Source organism: Myxocyprinus asiaticus, chromosome 43, assembly GCF_019703515.2.
Source record: "Myxocyprinus asiaticus isolate MX2 ecotype Aquarium Trade chromosome 43, UBuf_Myxa_2, whole genome shotgun sequence".
Taxonomy (NCBI): Eukaryota; Metazoa; Chordata; class Actinopteri; order Cypriniformes; family Catostomidae; genus Myxocyprinus; species Myxocyprinus asiaticus.
In genome coordinates this window covers 6,707,904-6,731,942 of record NC_059386.1, presented here as the reverse complement: position 1 = coordinate 6,731,942, position 24,039 = coordinate 6,707,904, and the positions used below count along the sequence as shown (strand labels likewise).

The 24,039-nt window shown below is 38.1% G+C and overlaps 1 protein-coding gene across 2 annotated transcripts in view; it reads right to left on the bottom strand.

Moving 5' to 3' along the window:
• The window catches only part of LOC127434057 (CDC42 small effector protein 2-like), a 51,908-nt gene that overhangs the window by 14,644 nt on the left and 13,225 nt on the right, over positions 1–24,039 (bottom strand). Inside the window, exons 1-2 of one of the 2 annotated variants that reach the window (XM_051686510.1) lie at positions 19,962–20,151; positions 13,399–13,712 (exon numbers count right to left, since the gene is read on the bottom strand). In XM_051686510.1, coding sequence (XP_051542470.1) covers positions 13,399–13,452 — 54 coding nt within the window. In that variant the 5' untranslated portion in view covers positions 13,453–13,712; positions 19,962–20,151. Of the gene's footprint in view, positions 1–13,398; positions 13,713–19,961; positions 20,152–24,039 lie in introns of those variants that run through there. The other variant, XM_051686509.1, reaches the window with a different exon arrangement.

The window sequence follows — 24,039 nt, the reverse complement described above, 5'->3', positions numbered from 1 at the left end:
GTTTCGGTTGTGAACGACTCAGTGCTTTATCAATGGTTTAATGACTCTCTCAAAACACATAAACTACATTCATTTGATGCCATCTTAAGGTGTGATTTACAAAAATTGTCACTGAACGAATCAGTGAACAAATCTGAATGACAGACAGAGAAACATCATAGAGTTAATTTACTCGACTAAATAAATGTCATATTTAGTGTGGTTATACATTTTTGTGGTGTTTGATATAACTTTAAACTATAGAAGTTGTGAAATGATTGATTCATGTTATATATATACATATATATATATATATATATATATATATATATATATATATATATATATATATATATATATATATATATACTGTGTATGTATATATATATATATATATATATATATATATATATATATATATATATATATATATATATATATATATATAAATATAAATATAAGAAATTGGTAAAACACTTTCACCAAAGTGGCATTCAACTGATCACAATATATAGTCAGGACATTAATAACGTGAAAAATGACTATTACAATTTGAAAAAAAAATTCAGAACTTCTTAAACTACTTCAAAGAGTTCTCATAAAAAAAATCCTCCATGTGCAGCAATGACAGCTTTGCAGATCCTTGGCATTCTAGCTGTCAGTTTGTCCAGATACTCAGGTGATATTTCACCCCACACTTCCTGTAGCACTTGCCATAGATGTGGCTGTCTTGTCGGGCACTTCTTACACACCTTACAGTCTAGCTGATCCCACAAAAGCTCAATGGGGTTAAGATCCATAACACTCTTTTCCAATTATCTGTTGTCCAATGTCTGTGTTTCTTTGCCCACTCTAACCTTTTCTTTTTGTTTTTCTGTTTCAAAAGTGGCTTTTTTTATGCAATTCTTCCCATAAGGCCTGCACCCCTGAGTCTGCTCTTTACTGTTGTACATAAAACTGGTGTTGAGCAGGTAGAATTCAATGAAGCTGTCAGCTGAGGACATGTGAGGCGTCTATTTCTCAAACTAGAGACTCTGATGTACTTATCCTCTTGTTTAGTTGTACATCTGGCCTTCCACATCTCTTTCTGTCCTTGTTAGAGTCAGTTGTCCTTTGTTTTTGAAGACTGTAGTGTACACCTTTGTGTGAAATCTTCAGTTTTTTGGCAATTTCAAGCATTGTATGGCCTTCATTTCTCAAAACAATGATTGACTGATGAGTTACTAAAGAAAGCTGTTTCTTTTTTGCCATTTTTGACCTAATATTGACCTTAAGACATGCCAGTCTATTGTATATTGTGGCAACTCAAAAACAAACACAAAGACAATGTTAAGCTTAATTTAATGAATAAAATAGCTTTCAACTGTGTTTGATATAATGGCAAGTGATTTTCTAGTACCAAATTAGCAATTTAGCATGATTACTCAAGGATAAGGTGTTGGAGTGATGGCTGCTGGAAATGGGGTCTGTCTAGATTTGATCAAAAATGACTTTTTTCAAATAGTGATGTGCTGTTTTTTACATCAGTAATGTCCTGACTATACTTTGTGATCAGGGTCTATACATCAGTAATGTCCTGACTATACTTTCTGATATATACATTTATAAATGGAAAACAAAAAGGAATGATTAGGACAGATGAAATGTACTGCCAATAAATAAACAGTTCCAATAATTTATGGTTTATCTGTATTCTTCAATATAAATGTTCAGTATAGAAAATAACCATATTCTGAATGAATATTAGCTGGCTAGCTTAAATGATGAAAAAACACAGTTTAAAAAACAAAACACCATATATGCAACAGAGTGGAATACATTAAATGCACACATATTACAGTGTCATAAGACTGAAATCCGAGAATCGCCCCTGGTTTATATTATCTATATGTTTAAAAAAAATAGTGCAAGTAATTTTCTGCATTGAGGCATTCCATTATTTGACAGTCATTACAGCTATTACTACAGTGAACATGAGTAACTCATATATAATGATTCTAAGGTCGTTTTAAGCTATTCCTCCACCGACACGTGTAAATACGGGTCCGGCATTGCGGCTGTGCTTTTTTTCCACAGGAAAATCATTAAGCATTAAATCCTGTGTTGTTGTATTAACTGTTCTAATTGTTTTGTGTCGATCATGTTAGTTGGTGTCAGGCCAGCATGTGGCCCTCAGGTTCTGTCAGCAGAAATCACTGCACTGGACACAACCTCATTACTGCAATTTCACAGCCCAGCTCTAAACAGCCGGTCAGCTGTAAGGAACTGCATGACAGAGAAAGGTCAGCCATTTAACCGCTGGAGTTGTACACCCCATTTTATTTACCTTCTGAACTCATGAATGAAGTGAAGATTTAACAATCCATATACTGTCAACATTAAGGGTCTGTTCCAAAGCCTAGTGAGCTGCCTGTGGACAGCAATAAAAAGCATCATAGTCTTATTCCAGATGCGAAGGCATTTCCATGAGATAGTCAGCATGGTTACTCCTCTAAGATGCCATTCAAATGGCGTACGCAGCTAGAGAAGTGCTGATATAAAGATACTTCTAATTCATTCAGTACTCAAATGTAATGAAAAACAAAATAGTTAAATCTAATTAAAATGGACCATTTTACCCTATATTTGTAGGGGCTGTGGTTTTGATTTCTTATTAGAGTATCATTTCATTAGCTTACCTATACTAACGTCAAACTCTAAACTTTGCAGCAAAAACTGAATTCTGTTGGAACACTGGTAACTCTATCCAAGTGATGGCATCTCAATTAGTCAGCAGGGCATATTCAAGGGCAAACACTTGTCCAATCTTCACTGCAGTGTAATGTAAATAATGTAAATAGCTCAGTTGATGGCACACTCATATTACTGCACATTAGACAGTTACATACATTGAATGATGAAAGAATGCATATTATTTTACACACCAAATTACATCATTTTGATCACCTGATACTATCTAGTTCAAACATCTGTGTCCTATAACTTTAACCTGTTTTCCTCACTGGCCTAAGCTGTTCAGAGGGAAACAAACAGAAGCCAGTGAGAAAAAGTATTATGCTACTTTTTTATGTTAAAATAATTATTAGAATAAATTGATAAAATAATGGCCTTAATAAATAAGTAGACACATGCTGCAAAAAGGTTTTTAAAAAAAGAATTAAGGTACGTTGTTGCTCATAACTGATTTATCTACATTTCAGAAAATACGTATTATTTTTCAGTAAAAACAGCACAATTATATTGAGTAAATCATACAAAATCTAATCATGTTCATTCAACTTAATTAAAATATGTATATGAGGCTTCATATTATCTTTTTTTTTCTCCTATTGTCTCCCAATTTAGAATGTCCAATTCCAAATGCGATCTAGGTCCTCGTGGTGGTGTACTGACTCGCCTCAATCCGGGTGGTGGAGGACGAATCTCAGTTGCCTCTGCGTCTGAGACCATCAATCCGCGCAGACATAGAGGCTTCACACTATTCTCCACGTCATCCACGCACAACTCACCACGTGCCCCACCGAGAGCGAGAACCACATTATAATGACCACAAGGTACTCGCTGAGCTACCCAGGCCCCCCATATTATCTTTTTAGTTTATGCCAGTATTCTTCGACTTCATTACATGTTCATTACATGTAGCTGATCATGAAGGGCAATTAAATCGTCTCAATATCCTTCTTTCGGATACTATTAGAGCTATAGTATTTGTTTCACTACGCTGATTACATGTTCAAACAACAAGTGTTACATTGTTTAGGAACAAGGTTTACCTTAGTTAGGAGGTAACACTCATCTCCAGACTTTAAATAAAACACCATAATTGAACACAAAACAGCATGGGTCACACTTAACACTCCACATTAGCCCCCATACCTTACCCGGGCCCACATAATTAATCATTTGGGTGCAAGAGCCACTTCTTCAAACACAGCTCAGCTAAAACAAAAAAAAAATTTCCTAGTTGACTTTAAATAAATGACAAAAAGTCTATGCAAAACTCTAGAGGAAATAGTGGATTTCGCCGATACCGATAACTAAGGTGGTGGGAAAGGCTGATAATCGATTATTTGGCTGATAGTTTTTCAAATTGATTTATAGAATGTAAAAAAAAAAAATATTCTTTCTTACTACAGAAGGCAAAGAAAAAGAGTTCAAATTGAATAAAATCCCAGATGCAGTTTTTTGTTCAACCAAAATCCTAAAAATAACAAGAAAATGATTACATTTGGAACATAACATGGGACTTTTAAATATAAACAAGCCCAAAACACACTGGGGACTCTTATTTTTAAATTACAAAATGATGAGTTGCAAAATGATCTGCAACTATCAACAGATTTTTGCAGATAACCGATTGGCACCGATTAATCTGTAAAACCGATATATCGGTCTGCCTCTAGAAAATACATTTAAAAAACGTATTATTATTCAGTAAAATAAAAGGCAGTTTCCTTTGTAGACCGCAGACAGCAAGGCAGCTCACTGATGTAGGTTTTGTTCATCACGCTTTTAGGCTTAAAGTCAAAGGTCTCAGTTTAGTAAGGTGTAGATTAGTAGATTAGTAGATCCTCTCAGTCTGTAAGCAGGTTTCAGTGTTCACATTACAGGATTGATGACAGCTTGTATTTGGGACACACACTCTTTGCTCTAGGGAAAATGTGACCTAATTTAATAAACACCCATCTTTCTAAACTACACACTGATTTAAGATCAGGGGATATCAATGCACAAAGAAGCAAGGTGTCGATTTGCATCAGTAATTTAGATGCCTTTATTGTAACGTCCCAAGTTCAACAGAAACTAACTTTTTGCACTAATGTTATTATTCACAGTATTAAGAAAGTACTGAAATGTTACTTTGTGTAGAAGCGGTTGTAATGGTTGCTACATGGTTATATATCACATATCTTTAAATCTGTTTATGTACAATACCTAACTTTGCATTATATGATGACATTTCATGAAATATCCAAAAGCCTTTATAAATACACTGGCGGTCAAAAGTTTGGAATAATGTACAGATTTTGCTTTTTCGGTAGGAAATTTGTACTTTAATTTACCAAAGTGGCATTCAACTGATCACAAAGTATAGTTAGGACATTACTGATGTAAAAAACAGCACCATCACTATTTGAAAAAAGTCATTTTTGATCAAATCTAGACAGGCCCCATTTCCAGCAGCCATCACTCCAACACCTTATCCTTGAGTAATCATGCTAAATTGCTAATTTGGTACTAGAAAATCACTTGCCATTATATTAAACACTGCTGAAAGCTATTTGGTTCGTTAATTGAAGCTTAACATTGTCTTTGTGTTTGTTTTTGAGTTGCTACATTATGCAATAGACTGGCATGTCTTAAGGGCAATATTAGGTCAAAAATGGCAAAAAAATAAACAGTTTCTCTAGAAACTCGTCAGTCAATCATTGTTTTGAGGAATAAAGGCTATACAATGCTTGAAATTGCCAAAAAATGTAATATTTCATACAAAGGTGTACACTACAGTCTTCAAAGACAAAGGACAACTGGCTCTAACAAGGACAGAAAGAGATGTGGAAGGCCAGATGTACAACTAAACAAGAGGATAAGTACATCAGTCTCTAGTTTGAGAAATAGACACCTCACATGTCCTCAGCTGACAGCTTCATTGAATTCTACCCGCTCAACACCAGTTTCATGTACAACAGTAAAGAGAAGACTCAGGGGTGCAGGCCTTATGGGAAGAATTGCAAAGAAAAAGCCACTTTTGAAACAGAAAAACAAAAAGAAAAGGTTAGAGTGGGCAAAGAAACACAGACATTGGACAACAGATAATTGGAAAAGAGTGTTATGGATCTTAACCCCATTGAGCTTTTGTGGGAGCAGCTAGACTGTAAGGTGTGTAAGAAGTGCCCGACAAGACAGCCACATCTATGGCAAGTGTTACAGGAAGCGTGGGGTGAAATGCACCTGAGTATCTGACAGCTGACAGCTAGAATGCCAAGGATCTGCAAAGCTGTCATTGCTGCACATGGAGGATTTTTTGATGAGAACTCTTTGAAGTAGTTTAAGAAGTTCTGAACATTTTTTTCAAATTGTAATAGTAATTTTTCATGTTATTAATGTCCTGACTATATATTGTGATCAGTTGAATGCCACTTTGATGAATAAAAGTACTAATATCTTTCCATAAAAGCAAAATCTGTACATTATTCCAAACTTTTGGCCACCAATGTATATGCAATGACTTGCAAACAAATGGTGTCAACTTGATTTTTAGTGGCTGTATGAAGTCAGTTCCCCTCAAGCAGGGTTCAAGTTGAGGGGGACATCCCCCTTGTTACAAGATATATCACAAAGCATCCCCCTTGTAAAACCACCATCCCCCTTTATCATGTATTATTTAGAACTAAGTAAAATTATATTTGATAAATAACAGATTTTAAATAAGGGTGATTAGCCGGTCAGAATTATATTTCGATGTGTGAGGTAGCCATATTTCTATAGGAGAAATCCCCCAATCAGATCTTGACACTTGTACAGTTTGGATATATTCTGGCAGGATGACGCTTTAGTCACGCAATCTAGCAACCTTGAGTGCGCAAGCACTCTCTCCACCGTGAAAAGACGGCAGTTTTCTGAAAGCACCGGCAAACAGGTAAGTCAGAGTTTAGCGATGGGCTGACTTGTCTTTCCTAGTGTTCACATGAAACTTACGCCACTGAAAGTAATGCAAGTTTTCAACAGTTTCACGCACTTTCAAAAATGGCCAAGAGAACAGTTCAAGAAAATATTTTGTCTTTCTTTAAAAAGAAGAGAACAGAAGGTAAGATTTTGCTATGACGAGTGTACAGAACATGTACATGTTTTTAACTCAAACAATTTTCAGCGTTTCGCCCATAAACGCTTTTGTGCGTTGAACAAATTTTTTATACCACTGTTTAAGCATCCTTCATGGCTGTGTTTACACTGTCACAAAAAATCTGATTTTTTACACATATCTGACACAGATCAGATATAGTTGCACATGTGTAAACAGAAAAATCCACAGGAGAATGGATTTTTTTTGTATCCAATCTGAGCCACTTCCAAATGTGGTTTTAAATCAGATACATATCCGATATCTGGACATCTGACCTACGTCTAAACACGTATATCTGATTCCCCCTGGCTTTTCTTAACTGCATGTCCTTATGAAGCAGACTCAAAGCTTCTCTTGTTGAGGCGGAAATTTGTACCCACTCTCTGTCGTCAAACATTTGGACTTGGTCCACCACTCCTGACTCCTATTTGGAAGGGATTAGTTCTATTTGGGGACGTGGGGTACTGTAATTATTTCTTACCAGAGCTTCTCAGTAATTTTAATCCTGTGCAAATCGGTAATATCAGTCATTTTCCCAGACTTTTTCCAGACTGCGCGTTCCCGCGCTGGTAAATATTACAGCGTGTTTACCTACTATATCATGGCCTGTAAAAATAACCCCTGGTAATATGAATCCAGTGCAAATTGACATGTTCATAAAAAGTCCATATATCTGCACTATCCAGCACTTGAGCCCTTTAAAAATTAAATATTTGCCCATGTAAAGTAAAACTAGCAGTTTTTGATTATGATTTGAGCAGAGTGAGTGCGAGAAATTGTATTGAGCCCCGCGTTTCGGAACATAAAATTACATAATGTGAAGGGATTGTCCATGTTTTTAATTTAAGAGTGCAATACAAGATTACAGGGTTGTTAGAGGGTTGTCACCAGTTCTGTTGTATTTAGCCAGATATTCCAATCAATTTCTTCTAATAATCACAGATAGAGTATATGCTCATGTTTAATATTTCCTGCATAATTATTCAGCATAGTATGCATTTTCTAATAGGTCAGTTACACGTGACAGCAGTGTGTAAACGCAACAGACACACCCATGTCTGCTATTTTTACAGACATCGCTTATCCCGTGCGAACTGACGGTAAATATTACAGACGTCTGCAGTAATAACTACTTTACATGGCAGCAGTGAAAAGTCGCTTCACCTTTTTTGCCGAATTAATTGCAATCGCGTGCAATTTTGCCTACTTTTGAAAATACGATCAAAAGATCGGATCTGTGCATTAAGATTTGCAGTGTAAAAGCAGCCATAGAAACAGCCCAAACTTCCGTTACTAGTTCAGTTATTGTAGTAGGAAAAAATGTGTGTCTGTGACAGTGGGGGAGTGATCTAGAAAAAAAAACTTTTTCATGATCATAACGTGGATTCTGGACACCACTGGCATGGACAGAGGTAATCACTGGCACAAGACAGAGAGAGAAGTATTTTATTTTTATGAAGTCCCCCACAACTGCATGCTGATATCGCAGCGCAGTGCAGTTTCCGCTTTGCATTGTTTGCGTTGATATATTTCTTGTTTGAAACACCTGATGTAAATAAGAAGATACCACTATCAAAGTATGAGATTGTCAACCCTGCATACATGTACCTAATAAACAGTGACTGTGACTCTCAAAACTACATTATTAAAGGGTCATGAAACACTTTACGAGAACAGGGGAGGGAACACAACAACTGCTTGATCCAGTCACTCAGCTTAATGATGCTAGTTAATGCAGTTAACAGCATCAGAGATTCTTACAATTGCTCGTTAAAAAAATGAACAAATAAATTATACACTGTTTTGTAAGCTCACTATACATTCCACAGAAACACACTGGTCATTTTATATCTGTGATTTAATACGCAAATACATGCCAAGCCTCTGCACTGAAAATATATGAATGCTCTATACATGTTTTGTATTTTGAAATTTTTTAGACTTATTCCAAGATGCTGATTCACAAATATAATGTAAGTGCTTAGATGGGTTAACACACTCACATTAAGGATGACAGCGTTTGTGTCTGAATCTATCAGTGTAAATCGCGACTCAAACGAGCCTAGGTCCACTTCTCCGCATATCTTGAAACACTTGCATCAATAAATGCATGTTGTGTAAACATTTAAAAGCCTGTCCTGTCCCTCTTTCAGAATCACGGGGAAGCCGCGCAGTCTTTTTTTTTTTTTTCTCCCAAATTTGTAATGCCCAATTCCCAGTGCGCTCTAAGTCCTCATGGCGGCGTAGTGACTCTCCTCAATCCGGGTGGCGGAGGACGAATCTCAGTTGCCTCCGCGTCTGAGACCGTCAATCCGCACATCTTATCATGTGGCTTGTTGAGCGCGTTACCGCAGAAACGTAGCGCATGTGGAGGCCCACACTATTCTCCGCGGCATCCACGCACAACTCACCACGTGCCCTACCGAGAGCGAGATCCACACATTATAGCGACCACGAGGAGGTTACTCCATGTGACTCTACCCTCCCTAGCAACCGGGCCAATTTGGCAATACTCGCTGAGCTACCCAGGCCCCCGAAGCCTTGCAGTCTTGAACACTCGCAGCCCGATCATCTCCCTCAACTGAAGCGCTTGAGAGTTTGAAGCGCTCGTCTAAAAAGAAGGCTTTATTGTTTCAAGGGTTGTGGGTTCAACTCCCCACTTCTGCAAGCCAATCTGTAACAAGTATTGTAGTTCTATTGATTTTTGTAATGTGCTTACTGAATAGTAGCTGGGCTTTTCCACAATCAAATTCTGAATTTGATCTCTGTTGAAAAGTTTAACAATGCAAAGTTGATCATGGTGACTTGTGTGCTTTGCTATAAAAAAACTGTCAGCCAAGTGGAGCAGTGGTTAGAACCATAAAATGTCAAACGGAAGGTTCCTGTTTGATACCCACCTCAGCAAGTCATGCATTAGAATGTGTTTGTGATTTTTGTATTGTGCTTACTGAATGGAGTCAGAGCTTTTCCCCAATCAAATGTTGATTGTTCATTTGCATAGTTACATGAATATAAAGTTGACAGCTGTGCTCCGATTGTCCATTTGTTCACTGTGTGGTGCATAGGGATGTGCGAGACTAGTCGACTAGTCGACTAAACGGTTCTGATGCTGCTAGACGACACTGGAATTACTAGTCGGTACTGATAATAATTTGTACACATTTACGTTTGGCTTTATATTTTTACAGAGGCTGCACTTAAATTACTGTCATATTAATGTTACATATTTTAAATAGAATTAATAATACAAATATTATATATAAAAAAAAGAGGATTTCTGGAGCAGATACAGAGTTTAATTTCACCTCAGGCTGCACGTGCTTCTTCCCTCTCTCACTCGTGGCGTGCACAGGAAAATGTCCTCTCACTAGACAAGCAAACTCAGCAAAGTAGTTATGAAATCACTTCGGCGGTGCAGGAATCGGCTTTCCAAATGTTTGAAAGTCCCTATGGATGTTTTCACATTTGAGTCTTCTTTACGTCTGTGCATGGTTGGATGTTATTTTTCCGCTGAGCGGGCTTTTTCAAGCGCAGGATAGCCGCCTCAGGTGAGTCAAGTCCCCACTTTCACCGGACCATGTCGAAGTGTTAATTTTACTCCTCAAGAAATTTATGCTTTTGAGTAAGTAGCCTAGAAAATAACTGTTTTAGACTAGGTATGCCATTTTTTTAATCTGCTGATTAAGAAGGCTATTTTCAACGAGGTGCCGACTGCTTAACGTGTTAAACTATATTTTATTCTGTGTGCACTCTTTAGACTAGTCGACTAGTCGGTTACAAAACTTCCGTTTAAATGACAGTCAAATTAATCATAGTGCACATCCCTAGTTGTGCAGTGGATAGCACAGTAAACTGGAATGGAAAGTCATGGGTTCAAATCCATCCAGGGACAATGTGGTCTTTGGAATGTGCAGTGGTTGCCATCCTGGTGCTTGGCCCAGTAATTGCTGCTTGCAGCTATACTTTTTATTTATTTATTTATTTTAATTACAAATCAACATTACATTTTTTTCATCAAAATGGTGTCTACATAATTTAATAAATTCAAACTGTAATCAAATTAAAATAGAACAATAAGTTTCAACAAAATATTGACTTTAAAATTAAGTGATTTTATACAGAACCTCACATCACAATCCAAAATTCTGTCAAATTTTGTCAAATAAGAGCATCATAGATGTGCAAAATTGCTTAAATATAATACAATTAGTATTGATTTATTATGATGATTTTTATTAGTAGTAGTAGTAGTAGTAGTAGTATTAAAGTGAACATTACATATCTATATAGTAGTGATTTATTTCTGTTGTACTTTTTTCCATTTAAATTGAGCTTTCATTTTGGTGGAAGCTTTTGTTGTGGAGTGAAGCCCTTTCTGTTTCTGTGTTTTTGACGGTAGCTTCTCACCTCCGGAAAAGCAAGTTGCTGCATGACCCAGCGTGCCTCGTGCCACAATGTGAATTAGTGCTCTGCTTGCTGTTATAAACAGAGCACGCAATGCTCATGATGGTGTTTTCTGTGTATGAGCCAAAGAGCTCCAAAAGGTATCAACACCATACCTTGCTCCACACATTCACTTTGAAGAGTGCAGCACATGCAAACTATATACTTAGCTCATTAAATCGCAGCCTTTGCATTTAATAATTACACTAGGACATAATGTGATTTTAATTTATGTGCTGAATGTTTACGGAATGACATTCGTATGTCAGATGGTATCGGTTTTTGGTATCGGAGCATTTTTACGAGCATGAGTACACGTACATGTATCTGACCCCATTTCTGATACCAATATCGGTATCGGGACATCCCTAGTGGAAACCATTCAAATTTCTATTGTTTTTTCAGTAAGGGTACTTGCGTTGTGTATTGAACTGCGTTCAGACATATTTTAGTATGTAACAACTCACAAAATCAAGCTTATGTAAGATATAAGCATTTGAGTTCACATACTTGCATATGTTGAGTATGTTTTGGGCCTAAGAGTGAGAAAGAGGGTGAAAACCCAAATGTTTTTGGAGCTAGAAACCTTAACCAATATTATAAGCAGACAGGTAACAAGGATGGAACAACACAATGGTTCTGTTCCAAAAACCTAGTGAGCTGCCTCTGGAGGCAGCATTTTAAGGCATCAGAGGCACTTCCAATACAAAGGTTGTTCCAAAAAGTTGATAACTAAATTATGCAACCTTATAAGATACCTCATATAAAGCCAAATTATGAAGACTTTAATATGTTTACATTCTGCATTCATGGCACTAATACTAATGCTAACACGCTATCCCTTACGAAAATCAAGAGTTCATGGCAAATTTGCCACAAACTTGCAGCAAATTCGCCACTGATAATTTTCACATGCAAATGAGCTTTGCAGAAAACTTGCGGCAAATTGTCCACTGATGCCTATGGTTTGCCAAGGGTTCACCACTACCAGCAAAGAACTGCAAACTTCTGGCAAACATTTGCGGTGAATCAAATGCTCATTTGCATGTGAAAATAATGAGTGGCAAATTTGCTGCAAATTATAATTTGGGATATGTGGTCATAATATGCAATATTACAATATTACAATTTGTTATTGTTATATGTATTTTGTGAAAATAATCCACGTAAGATCACGAAAAAGGTTTTTATAATTGTTTTCTAATGAAAGACATCAATACTATTGCAAAGATGGGTGTAAATGGTTGTAACTCTGCACTCCACTGTATTTATGTTGACTAATCTCAACTGAGTGAAGAAATCAACCAGCAAAAGATGCTGGCATCAAAGTATGTGGAGCACTCAGTGATTGCGTGAGCCAATGGTAGTAAGAAGGTGTTTAACAACAAGCACAAATTTTGCTAGCTGTTTCAAACCACCGAAACAAACTCAAAAATGCCTTATTTATGGCCGGATTTAGTTCTAAATGTCAGCACAGACGTTCTTTCTTTGATTTCGCTAGACATACTATATTGCCGCCTTGAGGCAGCATCACATCACGGAGAAGGCTTGGTTTGAAAATAAATCCAAGATGGCAGACAAAGTAAGAGAAATTTTGATTATAAATATACTTATTATTCATTTAATACTCAAAGGCATTAATAAAAATAGTTCAAAACAACAGAATACTCAATATTTTACCCAAAATACAGTATGTGTATCTTGAAATCAATTATGAGTCGAAACTCTTGAGTGCTTTGTGTGAGTTGAAACTCTTTGTGTGGCGCGCAGTGTTGCTGCCTATGTAGAGCGTTGCAAATCAGTCACTTATGGGGTCCGTGTCATTTAAGATCCTGAATCCACACTTATACCTTTTTTGAGTTTCCTAATGTCATTTTGTTTTTCAAAGTATGCGGTAATGGAGGGCATTTTTTGGGTGAAGGAAATTGCTGTTTTAAGAAGGATGAGAGCCGTAAATGTACAGAAATCAATTGCTTTTTAAACGAAAATGGATTAGTGTGGATGTGGTCTTAGACAGCTGCCTATGCAGGAAGGAGGTAGCTCACTATGTTTTAGAACAGACCCTAAAATTTCTCCCCGGTTCATTTAGCTTGGACTCTGAATGTCATGAGCACAATCATTGTTCTTCTTACCGGCTGCGGCTGCTCGGCGATACAGCAGTTGAAGCACAACCAGAATTCACTCATGACTAGTCCTACAGTGCAGCTGTGCCAGTGTGCCCAGAGGCGCTCTGGGGGGCTGGATGGGGCACAAGTGCTCACTGGGTCTTAGTTCCTGAAGTATCTTGATCTGAGCTGGCAGGTCTCAAGGGTCCAATCTGTGATGATGGTGGAGTTATTCAGCCTGTGGTGCTGAACAGTGGCAGAGAACAGCGGGGGGTGAGGGGTGGCAGAGATCCAGACAGGAAGCTTCAATACGGCTCACTACACTGAACAAACACTCACACCTGCAGGACACAGGAAGATTCTGTTAGATCATTTCAACACAGATAGATCCTTTTGCAGATAATTTACCTGAAATTGCCTGTGTTTTACCTCTAAACACAGGCCACTTTCCTTAAGCTGAACTGTTATTACACAATTAACAATCCATTTATAAACTAGAACACACTTGAAATGCTTACAGTCAAAAGCAGGTGCAGTGAACACCTGACAAACATAAAAATTAGGGGAACATTGGCACAACATGGCAAACCTCTATTGAAGAGGTGCAATGGTTAACTAAAATATAACCTAGAAAGGAAATGCAACAAGTTCTCACTCCCAAGGAATGAAATATGACCACTTAGTCACTATATAGACGCCAAAAGTGCACCTCAGCATCTGTTTATTTTACATCTGAAGCTCAGTTAATACAGGTTCCCCAATGAGTATTCTGCTTGAAATGTAACATTCGTGCTCAGATCGAATTCTAAGTTGTTTGTTTTCAAATATTTTAGTTAATACAAAAGTGTTTGTTAAATTTCAGCATATATAAGTACATATATAATTGCTATAATTAACCTTTTAAGCTCTGAAGGTGTTTTAGAGATTTCCTGTTTCAATGGCATACCTAAAATTAAAGTCTTATAACTCGAGAAAAAAAAAAAAAAAAAGAAAGAAGGAGGGTCAAGTATTTGTTATCATTGGAAAGAAAAAAATGTAATGATATAGATTATGATAAATTCTGAGACAGCCTAAGAAACTACTGAAAAATGAAAAGACAAATTAGCCAAAAATTTTAATTTTTTTTCTTGTTTTTCTGATTTGACATTAAAATATCTCTGGGTGTAAATAAAGTGGCTCTGAGAAACTGCTTTTGTTTTGTTCCCAATCATGTCAACTGTATATGAGAAACAATTTGTGTTGATATGACAAAGCAATCAAAAGTTCTAACATTACAAAAATAATTTATCCTAGTTTACAAAAACATCTCCATGTGTCCAAAAGCCTCTCCAAACAAAAAACACATAATAATTGTACATAGGAACTAATTACACATGCAAACACAACAATGACTAAAGGTATACATAGCATGCAGACATTATTTTAGTAATGAGATTTCACAGAGTGAGTTTCGTTCTGTGCCATTTGAGTCATTATTGTGTCTGTGTCATTTACTTGGCGCCATCTCCTGGTGGCCATATGTAACATTGTGCTTTATGTGGATTATCTAATGATCTATGCATCCGATTACGTTGTGTGTGGGTATATTTTATGTTCCATTTATTTCTCATGAAGTTATAAGTGAAAACACAGCATATAAGTATCACCAACATAATGGTCAAAGACATATACTTAGCTATTCCTCAATATATTGTTATCCATGAGTAAAACAGATAGGCTGGTTGTATTCTCCTCTTTGAGAGCTTTCCAACAACATATGACACATGGCTATTTGATGAGCTTGATGTTTTTATCGATTGCAATAATATGTACAGTGTAATTTTTTTAAATATAAATTATCAAAATGGAACACTTCTGATTTTTCTACAAAAATTTCAAAGCACTTGTTAAGTCGGTCATAATGCCTACTTGCATTTTAAAGTACAGCTTCTAAGCTTCAAACGATACCTATTTTGTGTTGGTCAAGACTGTAGTTATTAATATTTTAATATTTGTCTCGTGGGCTCGCCGGCAGGCAAATTCAAGCTTATAGGGTTGAAGTGCATTAGCCAAAACCATGTATATAAGGGAGAGTAAATGATGAAAGAACTGTAATTTTTGGAAGAACTGACCATTTAAACTTCATATCTTAATGAAACGAACATTATTTCAGTAGAATTTCAACACAAGATGTTCTATTCTTATGATTTTAAAATGTGTTATTCATATGACTGTAGGAAAGGTGGCAGACAAATGCAGCTAAGAGGCACATCCTGTGCTGAGGATCAGGACTAAAATCCATGAGCCAAATGTGTATGGAAATGAGCACTGGAACAGAGCGGCTCTCTGTGTGCTGTCTTCCGCTGCTAAAATTATCCATGTATTTTTATCTCCTTTGATTTCTTCACTGATGTGACAGTGTCTGGTTTCAACACAGTCTCTTCATCTTGGACTAATCAATAGAAGATCTAAGAGTGGACAGGATGTGAGATAATTTCAAGATGAACTGGATCCACCACATGCTGGGCTTGACCCTTAATCACCTTTAAAGACACAAGACTGCAGCCCACAATTAGATTATAATAATGTGGCTGAACATGACCAATCACCAGAATATGTTCAAGATGGTGAAATGAACCAAGAATCAAGCTGTACTGTCAATTTTCATTAAATTGTACATTACATTTTCATATCAAAGTTTATTTCTTGCTTTTAAGAAGTCTAAAAAAATGTGGACATTTGTAACACATATACTATAATATAATTAAATTTTTGTTGGCAAATGTTTTTTTTTTCCTTTTTATTTATTTTTTTTAAACAAAACATTTGGCAGAATATCAAAGGGTTTGACATAACAAAAGGGCCATTTTTAAATAGCAAATCGCCTTCATTTTACATAAGAGTTAACAGTAATTTGAGCAGGTGGTGTTAGGCGCAGGACATTCTCATTCTATAGAGCATTTAAAGGGATAGTTCACCCAAAAATGAAAATTCTCATTTTGGATTATATGGATTACTTTAATGTGGCCGTTATGTAACTTTTAGAGCTTTAAAGGTCTGGTCACCATTCACTTGCATTGTAAGGACCAACAGAGCTGAGACATTCTTCTAAAAATCTTTGTTTGTGTTCTGCAGAAGAAAGTCATGTACATCTGGCATGAGGGTGAATAACTGAGAGAATTATAATTTTTGGGTGAACTATCCTTTAAATTGGATAAAAACTTAATGTAAGATGATGTCATAAATATTTTTTTTATCCATTTTCTTGGAATAGAAAAGAAAAATCTGGAAGACAAAATCTTAAACATTTATTTTGTCAGCTTTCACATCAACACTAGCATATAAATGCCCTCACAGCTAACAGACATGAACTAAAAGCATCAAAAGTCCATTTTGAGGGGGCCTTGGTAGCTCAGCAAGTATTAACACTGACTACCACCCCTGGAGTCGCGAGTTCGAACCCAGGGTGTGCTGAGTGACTCCAGCCAGGTCTCCTAAGCAACCAAATTGGCCCGGTTGCTAGGGAAGGTAGAGTCACATGGGGTAACCTCCTCACGGTCGCTATTAGGGGTTCTCGCTCTCAATGGGGCATGTGGTAAGTTGTGCGTGGATAGCGGAGAGTAGCATGAGTCTCCCGTGCTGTGAGTATCCGCGGTGTCATTCACAACGAGCCTCGTGATAAGATGTGCGGATTGACTGTCTCAGAAGCGGAGGCAACTGAGACTTGTCCTCCACCACCTGGATTGAGGTGAGTAACCGCGCCACCAGGAGGACCTACTAAGTAATGAAAATTGGGCATTCCAAATTGGGAGAAAAAGTAAAAAATAAAATAAAAAGTCAATTTTTTATGGAATTTTGATTTCATTTTGTCTTGAATGTACAGGGAAAAGCCTAGAGATCGATGATATATTGGTTTTGCAGATTAATTGGTGTCGATAGCTACTTTTGGAAATATCGATTTTCATCAGAAATTGACAACGATACTTCGTTGATAGCTTTCCAATAGTTTATTTTAAAAACTATCGGCTGACAAATCGTTTATCATTTTTTTCCACCTTAATTATCGGTATTGTCAAAATCCAATACCAGTCGACCTCTAGAAAAGACGCATTGAGCTCAACCACTCAGATTACAACAACACAAATGCCCAGGCCAATATGAATTGTCCTTTTGGATGTATAGCTCAAAATTTGAATGAGCAAACAACACATGAAACCACTGCAAAAACATCTCCAGTTCATCTTGTAGGAAAGAGGGAAGATTTCAGTGGGAAGAATTACATTCTACTGGGCAGGATGACAAAATGGGATCCACATAGAAAACACTCCATTAGCGGTGAGCCACAATGGCGGTAATGGTGTTACGTAATCAGGATACAAAAAATGTGTAACTGTAATCTGTTCCAGTTACATAAAAAAAATCTATGTATTCAGATTACAGTTACATTTCTTAAAAATTGGGATTACTAGCAGGATTACAAGTTTCAATATATAAAAAAATAAAAGATCCTCCTGACATAAAATGATAAAAACCGCTGCTTGCTTTAGAGTGGTACAGATATGATCAGATGCGCATTAGAGATCTCTTCTGGTTCTCTCTCGTGACTCACGTGAATCTGCTGCCACTTACTGTTGCATGCGCAAATAACACCGGTCTCACATCAACACTGCTCTTCAAATGAGGTCAAACCATTAAAAGGGCTGTTTCATCATAATGGCCACTGGAGAAATCTTATAATTTCTGATGAAAATTCCAACATTCTTGTCACTTCAGTGGAGAAAAGGGAAACAACATTACAGCCCAGTGTTTTTCCAAGGACCCGATACATAATTTAAAGAAGCATTTAAAGGTAAGACCCATATGAAAATCATGTTAGCTAGGATAGCTAAAATTAGTCATAAGTGTTCCATAATTTCGCCGTCAGACCGTCTTTTGATTGTTTTCACGGGAGCAGGAACAGAAGCGGAGAAACGACCACTTGCCCCATGAACGGCCAGTATTTCGGTACATGGGGCACCTACTGTCGAAACTTTATTGTGACTTCTCATTTCCATCCTTACTTCAGTTGAAACTCTAAAATTGGGACAACATTTCTTTTTTTCTTTGTTGAAAAAAATCAAAATTGTACACATGAATACCAAACGAACTGAAACTGTTATTAAGTTCTTGGGGGAAAAGTGCAATGGATAATCTATCTGATGTTGATACTTATTATAAATGTATTGTTAAGAAGTTCAAAAGTATTGGTGAGGGAGAAATACTGGCAAATGTAACATTTGAAAACTCATAGAAAATAGGATTAAGTAAATCAAGACACACACTTAAACATAAACATAGAATCACCCATAAACGTTGGCTGGTGATGTTTGACTGTGGATCATGAGCAAGCAGAGGACAGGCACTGGAGGCATTGATAATAATGATGATGATGATGATAAAGAAGCCTGTGATCTACTTATTGCAGTTGGAAGTTAATGAATGGTCAGTCTACATGCTAACTGCAATACATGGCAGAATTCAACTTTGTAGTGTTTTTGAATCAGAGGTACTGTATATCCTGTCATATTTTGTTTAATGTTAACCAAGATATAATTCAGTGCATCTGTTCAAACTGTATTTGCTTGATGAGAAAATAAATTGTTTTCTGTAACACATCACCTGATTTGAGTTGTTCTACATTTGAAAATATTTTGTTTTCCTATTAAGGAGGCAGTGTCCCTGTTTTTCATGTTTTTTCTTATACTGCATATAATAATAGCACATCACTCATAGCATTATTCAAATATGGTTTGTTTGCATTCAGAAAGCATAATTAAAAGTCTTTGAGAAAATATAGATTTTCTCTTGACTTTATTCACATATGCGATCTTGAGATAATCAAAAAGTAACTAAAAGTAATTCGATTACATTACCTTCTTATTGAGGTAACTGGATTAAGTTACTGAATAATTTTTTTTAACATAGTAATCTGTATTTGTAACGAATTACATTTTAAAAGTAACCCTCCCATCCCTGGATATAAGACACCAATGTTCAATAAAAAGTTAGATTAATTATGATTAATTACTGAAATTAAGAATTATTATTTGCCAAGTACCATAATTCGGTATCTTATAAATAGGCTATTTACAGTTGCTAAGCAACGTAGCAGCTTGGTGCATTTACATAGAATGTGCAATCACAGGTTTATAGGTGCATTTAGGCTATTGTTATTTTACTATGGCTTCTAAATGCAGCTCATTCAATCAGAATTTAGAGTTTTAACTATCCTTTTCTTGATATTCACATTTACCTTTTTTTTCACAGCTGTCTGCCGGTCGAGGGATCTATCAGCACAGACCTGCCCCATTTTTGGGTCACGATCCACCAGTTGAACACTACACTAGAAACTATTAACAAGCCAGCGACAAATAAAACAGACTGACTAGCAACCTCATTAGATTAATAACACTAAACCCTAAAATAATTCGGTCTGTGACTCCAAGAAAGACATAACTGATCTCATATAATCATATACAACATATAAATCACATACAGTACAAATGCAACAATGCTCAAAGAGACCAACTAACTACAATCTTTAAAAGGAATTCAAACCAATCTTTACTCACCATCCCGGGCCGCTCCAATGATGAACTGGGCAGAGAGGCGAGATGCAGCCTCGGTGTATTTCCCCCCCAGTGTGAGCAGGACTAAGGAGCCTTGAGCTCCGACTGCGCTCCGCTCTCCAGGAGGCCTTTGTCTCTCACTCAGTTACGGATCAGTGGGCAAGTGGCATTCATTCATTGCATCACTGACTCCCGCCCCAACCCAGGGCTCGTGCGCGCTCCTGATCTAAGCTCCACCCCCAACCACCCCGACGGACCCACCACACTAGAGGTTTTTATGTAAGCACCATCCTCCAACTAAACAAGAGTTTTCCACACTGGTGCAGATTACGTAAGCAATGCCAGGAAGGATAAACGCTCGCAAATCTAGCTCCAATGAAAATGTGCTGGCTTCTAAAGAAATCTAGGGAGTATTTACACTTGGTCACTAAATAGCTATCGGATCATGAAGACCAAGTATGCATTCGAGACAGATAGCAATCCGATCACTCAACTGTATACAAGATGTGACTCAAAAATTCAAACTAAGGCCACATACGTAAACTTTACTCCTCCCAAACGGATCTACATCAGTATACGTTAATGGAAGTTTGGGAGCCCCTAAAGGACAAATAAAATGCAGCACATTACAGCTTTTGCCGTATCATAATGCTAACCACCTACGTTTTTTGTTAGCTGTATCAAGTGCAGCAAACTTTCGCTGCCCTGCATTATTATTGTCACAGAAGTGAAACTTGTTATACTTCTGTATAGCACAGGAGCAGTAGATCAGATTTGTATCTGTTTTGGAGAGACACATTTATGTGGCCAAGTTTAAATGGCATGTGCATACCCAATCAGACCTGATCAGCAACATGATCGATCAAAACACATGAAGTAACTAATGTGTAAATAAGCCCCTTGGTTCTCAACTGGTTCTTATTTGAAGACCCAATTTTACACTGGACATAAAGTTGCAACCCAAAACAGTACTAAAATTGTTTTTGAGGTTGTCAAGCAACCTGTCCATGTTGACAAGAAACAAATTTGGCTAGCTTCTACCATGTGACAGATACATTTGAACCCAAAAACCCTAGATTTTTTATTTGACACACAGCCATTGACATAAACAATAAAATATATCGTTCACTAAGCATGATTATATGGTTAGTTGCATTTAATTATTTGCATTTAGCATTGATTTTTTCCCATGCTGTCCAAGACCCTATGAGAACAGACCTGTATTCCACCAGCTGATAACCACCGATCTAGAGAACTAGAGACAAAAAAATAAAAAAATAAATAAAAATAGCTCATCATGTTCACAGTTCTACATAAGAGCATTAGGACTTGACTTCATGTTCTCAGTCCTGGATTTTTGTCTAAAAACAAAAACAAAAGTGCTAATGTTGGAATACTGACTTAAGACACATGAACTTGAGATGAATATACAACATGAGGAAATGCAACTCAGCAAAAATGGCTGATTAGAGAATATTTTTTGTGGGTGGGGGGGGGGGGGGGGTAATCCAGAAGCTTTCAAATCTCAATAGCCAAAGCACTATGCAGGACAATTGCTTCCATTGTTGCTGGGGGCTTTTAATTCCTCCATCCTTGGGCTTGTTGCCATGGTAGCCACAAGCTTGGGTAGGAGTGTGTGTGTATTGTGTGGTTGGGACAACCTATATATACACTCACGGAGCACTTTGTTAGGAACACCTTACACCAACTTATTTATACAATTATCTAATCAGTTAATCATGTAGCAGTAATGCAATGCATAAAATCATGCAGATACAGGTCAGGAGTTTCAGTTAATGTTCACATTAACCATCAGGGGAAAAAATGTGATCTCAGTGATATCAACCGTGGCATGATTGTAGGTGCCAGATGGGCTGGTTTGAGTATCTCTGTAACTGCTAATCTCCTGCAATTTTCACGCACAACAGTCTCTAGAGTTTATTCAGAATGGTGACAAAAACGAAAGCCGGCTATATAATAGGGGTACTCGGCTACAGGAATTTGCACCGGGAGATAAAGTTCTTGGATTACTCCCCACATCGAGCTCTAAATTACTCGCCAAGTGGCAAGGGCCTTTTGAGGTCACACGGCGAGTCGAGGAAATTTATTATGAGGTTAAACAAACGAATAGAGGTGGAGCATGTCAGATTTACCACCTATGTCTCCTAAAACTGTGGAGAGAGGTGGTCCCCGTGACTTTGGCGACAGTGGTTATGGAGAGGAACTCGGACCGGGTGAACTTAAAAGCCACCGTTCGAGTCACCCGAACGTCACACTCGCGGAGACCTCCTCTCACCGTCACAAGTCAGGGAGGTTGCCAGGTTGCAAGGAGAGTTCTCCGACATGTTCACACCTCTTCCCGGTCATACGAATCTCATAGAGCACCATTTCGAAATGACCCCAGGGGTAGTGTATGCAGTCATCCCTACCGGTTACCCGAGCACAAAAAAAAGTAGTTTGGAAAGAATTAAAGGCCATGCTAGACATGGGGGTAATAGAAGAAACCCACAGTGACTGGGCCAGCCTGGTGGTGTTGGTTCCGAAGAGTGACGGCTCGATCCGGTTCTGTGTGGATTATAGAAAAGTCAATGCGGTGTCTAAATCTGATGCATACCCGATGCCTCAGATTTATGAACGGCTCGATCGGCTAGGTGCAGGCTCGCTTTTATTCAACACTGGATTTAATGAAGGGATATTGGCAGATCCCCTTAACTCCCATGTCCTGTGAAAAAAACTGCATTTTCCACACCATTTGGCTTACACCAATTTGTCACTCATTCCTTTTGGTTTGTCGGGGCCCCGGCTACATTTCAGCAGCTCATGGACAGAATCCTAAGACCGCACGCCACTTACGACGCTGCCTATCTGGATGACATCATTATTTACAGTAACGATTTGCAGCGGCACCTGCAGCATCTGAGGGCTGTCCTGAAGTCATTGAGATGGGCAAGACTCACGGCAAACCCTAAGAAGTGTGCAATTGGATGGGTGGAAGTACAGTATATGGGCTTTCACTTGGGTCATGGACAGGTGCGGCCCCAAATTGATAAGACCGCAGCGATTGCAGCCTGCCCGAGACCTAAGACCAAAAAGGAGGTGAGACAGTTCCTAGGGCTGGCTAGCTATTATCATAGGTTTGTGCTAAATTATTGGACTGTCACCAGCCTGCTGACTGATCTTACTAAAAAGGGGCCACCAGATCCGGTCCAGTGGACTGGGCCGTGTCATAAAGCTGCACTTGGTGGTGGGCCATTATTGCACTCTCCTGACTTCTCTCTCCCTTCTATCTTGCAGACGGACGCATCGGACAGGGGGTTGGGAGTGGTACTGTCCCAGATGTTGGGGGGGGGGAGCACCCTGTGCTGTACATTATTCACAAGCTCTCAATGAGAGAAACTAGGTACTGCACAATCGAGAAGGAGTGTTTGGCCATCAAGTGGGCAGTCCTCACCCTCCGGTACTATCTGTTGGGACATGCTTTCACCCTCTGTTCGGACTATGCCCCACTCCAGTGGCTCCATCACATGAAGGATGCCAATGTGAGGATTACCCGCTAGTATCTAGCTCTCCAGCCATTTAAGTTCAAGGTGGTCCACTGGCCAGTGATGCAGATGGTTGTTGTGGATTTCCTCTCCAGAAATGGGGGGGGGGGGGTTGAGTAAGTGACATGCCAGATGGCTCCCCAGCCTGAGTCGGGTAAGGGGGGCATGTGGTGATAGGGGTGTGGCCGAGCGACAGCTGTGGAAAGCGAGGCAGAGAGAGTGAGTATGGTAAGGATTGACACCTGTGAGAAATCACCTCTAACAGCTGTTTGAGCGAAGAGGGATTGAAATGGGAAGTCCAGACTGCCAGGGGGAGAGAGAGAGAGACGCACGAAACTGTGTGTGTGTGTGTGTGTGTTTGAGTGTTGGCTGAAAAACAACAAGTTTTTGTGAAACTAAAGAGACTCACGTTGGATTGTTATCCGGCTCTCGCTTCCTCCTTTGGAAAGAGTTAAGAACCTTGTCACAATTTACATAATTTTCTCTCCACTGTGCCAGCAGCACATTCTGACGTAATCATGCTTTCTCTCGATAACCGC